The sequence below is a fragment of the Nestor notabilis genome, unplaced genomic scaffold (assembly GCF_000696875.1).
Source record: "Nestor notabilis isolate BGI_N333 unplaced genomic scaffold, ASM69687v1 scaffold29027, whole genome shotgun sequence".
Taxonomy (NCBI): domain Eukaryota; kingdom Metazoa; phylum Chordata; class Aves; order Psittaciformes; family Psittacidae; genus Nestor; species Nestor notabilis.
In genome coordinates this window covers 88-2,476 of record NW_009937341.1, presented here as the reverse complement: position 1 = coordinate 2,476, position 2,389 = coordinate 88, and the positions used below count along the sequence as shown (strand labels likewise).

Here is a 2,389-nt window from a genome sequence, read left to right as displayed (position 1 = left end):
TGATTCCTGCAGAAAAGCCTCCAGGTCTACAGCAAAAAAATCCTCCCCAAGCTGGTCAGTGATGCGCACGAAATTGCCGATGAGCTCACCTGCCTTATAGACCAGCAGAGCCGGCAGCGCGTTGTTAGTGAAGCGAGTGCTAGCGCCAATGAGTGAACTCTTTACTCTGCAAAACTTAACTGTTGGATACTCAGCAGCCAGGCAGATCATACAGCCATTGAGGGACTCGGTGCCAGGGATATCGTCTTCATAAATATGGATCATGATCAGTGTGCTCTTATGCTCTTTATCAACCGTGTCCAAGAACGCTTCTCCGCTGGTGATCTCAAAAACCTGTTTAAATTGCTGCCCGCTGTACAACTGCTGCCTCATCTCCTCCATCCGCTGCTTCCTGTATCGCTGTAAAAACTCCTCATCGTCTTCATCATTGTGAATCATGTTATATTCTTGTAATGTCATCTGAGAAACACACACAGAGATACATGAAAGAGATGTGCATCACTATATGGGTCACTTATATAATGAGAATTTCAATCGAGAGGATTAATGTGGGTCACTCATCTTTAGTAACAGCAAACTGCAACCCACGAAGGCTCAAGCACCCTCTGTATTACACTCCATTTTGATCTAATTAGAAGCTGTGTCCATTGGGAACTGTGATTTCAGCCTTGCGGATTCTAGGTTCCACAAGCTGAACTAATAATACAGGTGGCTGCTCCATGTTCCCACTTCAATTCAGGTTAATGCTGGCTATGTGCTTTCACTAAGCTACAAGCACTGATGTGGATATGGTGCCTGACCTAAGTCTTGCTTCTTTTTCATTAGCTTTTCCATCTAGTTTTCAGTTAACAGTCTGTGGCAATCAAATGTACTATCCTGCCTGTAAAATGAAATTTAACAGGATTTTATGTATTCTGTATCTGTTCACTTGCTTTGTTAAACATATTTAGCATCACTTAAGGTACAGAACAGCGTGGACAGATTTCAACATTACTAATTAGTAACTTCTCTGACTAGAACTGCAAGAGCTAGTTATACAGCTCACAGCTTATTAAAACCATTCTCTACTTCCAACACCTTCTATCTTTGGAGCAAAAAGTCAAAGCTAAATCTCAACATCCACCTACATACTAAATATTAAATCAGTGAGGAATCCTGAACTCTTCTTTTTGGCTCAGGAGGCAGCAGTTACAGATTTGCTGTACATGTCTCAGTATTAATCCTCTGAAGGTGACTTATTTGATAAACAGATAAGGGAAATCTGGCAAAAGGATCTGGACTTCTTTGGTCTAGCAGCTAAATTGCTTATTTCTTAACACAGGCAAACACAAATACCACTAAAATGCAAAATATTTAAGCTTGACAACACCTGGCAAATACAGTTGTAATGCACTTCTCGCACTGCAGCTGTGTTCCTGTTTACCAGGGAAACAGGATACAAATCTCCTGCTAGAACAGATTCTTCTCTGCTTCACGTACACAAATAATTAAACTGCAAATGTCAAGCATTTAAGTGCCATTTTAATTCCTTCACACCATGCTACCTTTCCATTGATTTTTTCCTGAAGCTCTTTCTGCTTCTGCTTCTCAGTCTCTTCATCTAAGTGAGATCTACACGTCATAGATAACTTTTTAATGAGTCGTTCCATTTCCCTGCGCTGCTCCTGCCGCTGTTCGGTTTCCAGTTGTTTAAATCTCCGCCAGTCATTAATGACTCCTTTGGGACCTGCAATTAAATATGTAGGCATTTTGTATAAAAGGATAATAAAATTACACCTATCATTTAAAATTCAAGTAATAATTTGTAAGTCAGCAGTAAAATAGTGGCCCTGTCATAAGCTTTTTGTATACTGTGTAAAATATTGACATAAAAGAAGTAATTTGCCATTTACATGTCCTTGAGCTTGTATCTGTTTAAGATATTAGTCTGATATTACAATACCTGTGTTGACTGCACTGCCATCGCTGCTGAGCTCTACCTCCCCACCGCTCTCAGGAATGGTGCTCTCCCCTTCTTTATCTTCTTTGTCACTGTCTTCATCCTCACCCTCACTGCTGCTGTAATAATACTGGAGCTTCTCACCAAGCAGTTTATCATCCAAAGCAGTCATTGTGTTCTAATATTAAATTAATAGATAATAAATAGAGAATTAATAAAGAATGGCTCCACTGCCTCCTTCCACCGCAATCCTCTAAAAGAGCTGCTGATCAGATCTCATCCTGATGGAGATGAAAATGCTCAGAAGTATTCTTTCTCTTTTGGGCAAGGGGCATAGAAAGAGTATCACTAAGGTCACATACGTGGCTGTGCACATGTGATGCACAAACTACGTTAAAATGTCCACAGCATTTCATTAAAAAGAAATTAAAACAAAAGGCGATTTAAATC

At 40.1% G+C, this 2,389-nt stretch overlaps 1 protein-coding gene across 1 annotated transcript in view; it reads right to left on the bottom strand.

Moving 5' to 3' along the window:
* PDCL (phosducin-like) overlaps positions 1–2,111 on the bottom strand; it is a 2,219-nt gene extending 108 nt beyond the window's left edge. The window contains exons 1-3 of the mRNA XM_010018793.1: positions 1,943–2,111; positions 1,545–1,726; positions 1–459 (exon numbers count right to left, since the gene is read on the bottom strand). The exon at positions 1–459 is cut by the window's left edge and continues 108 nt beyond it. Coding sequence (XP_010017095.1) covers positions 1–459; positions 1,545–1,726; positions 1,943–2,111 — 810 coding nt within the window. The remainder of the gene's footprint in view (positions 460–1,544; positions 1,727–1,942) is intronic.
* Between the last annotated feature and the right edge of the window lie 278 nt (positions 2,112–2,389).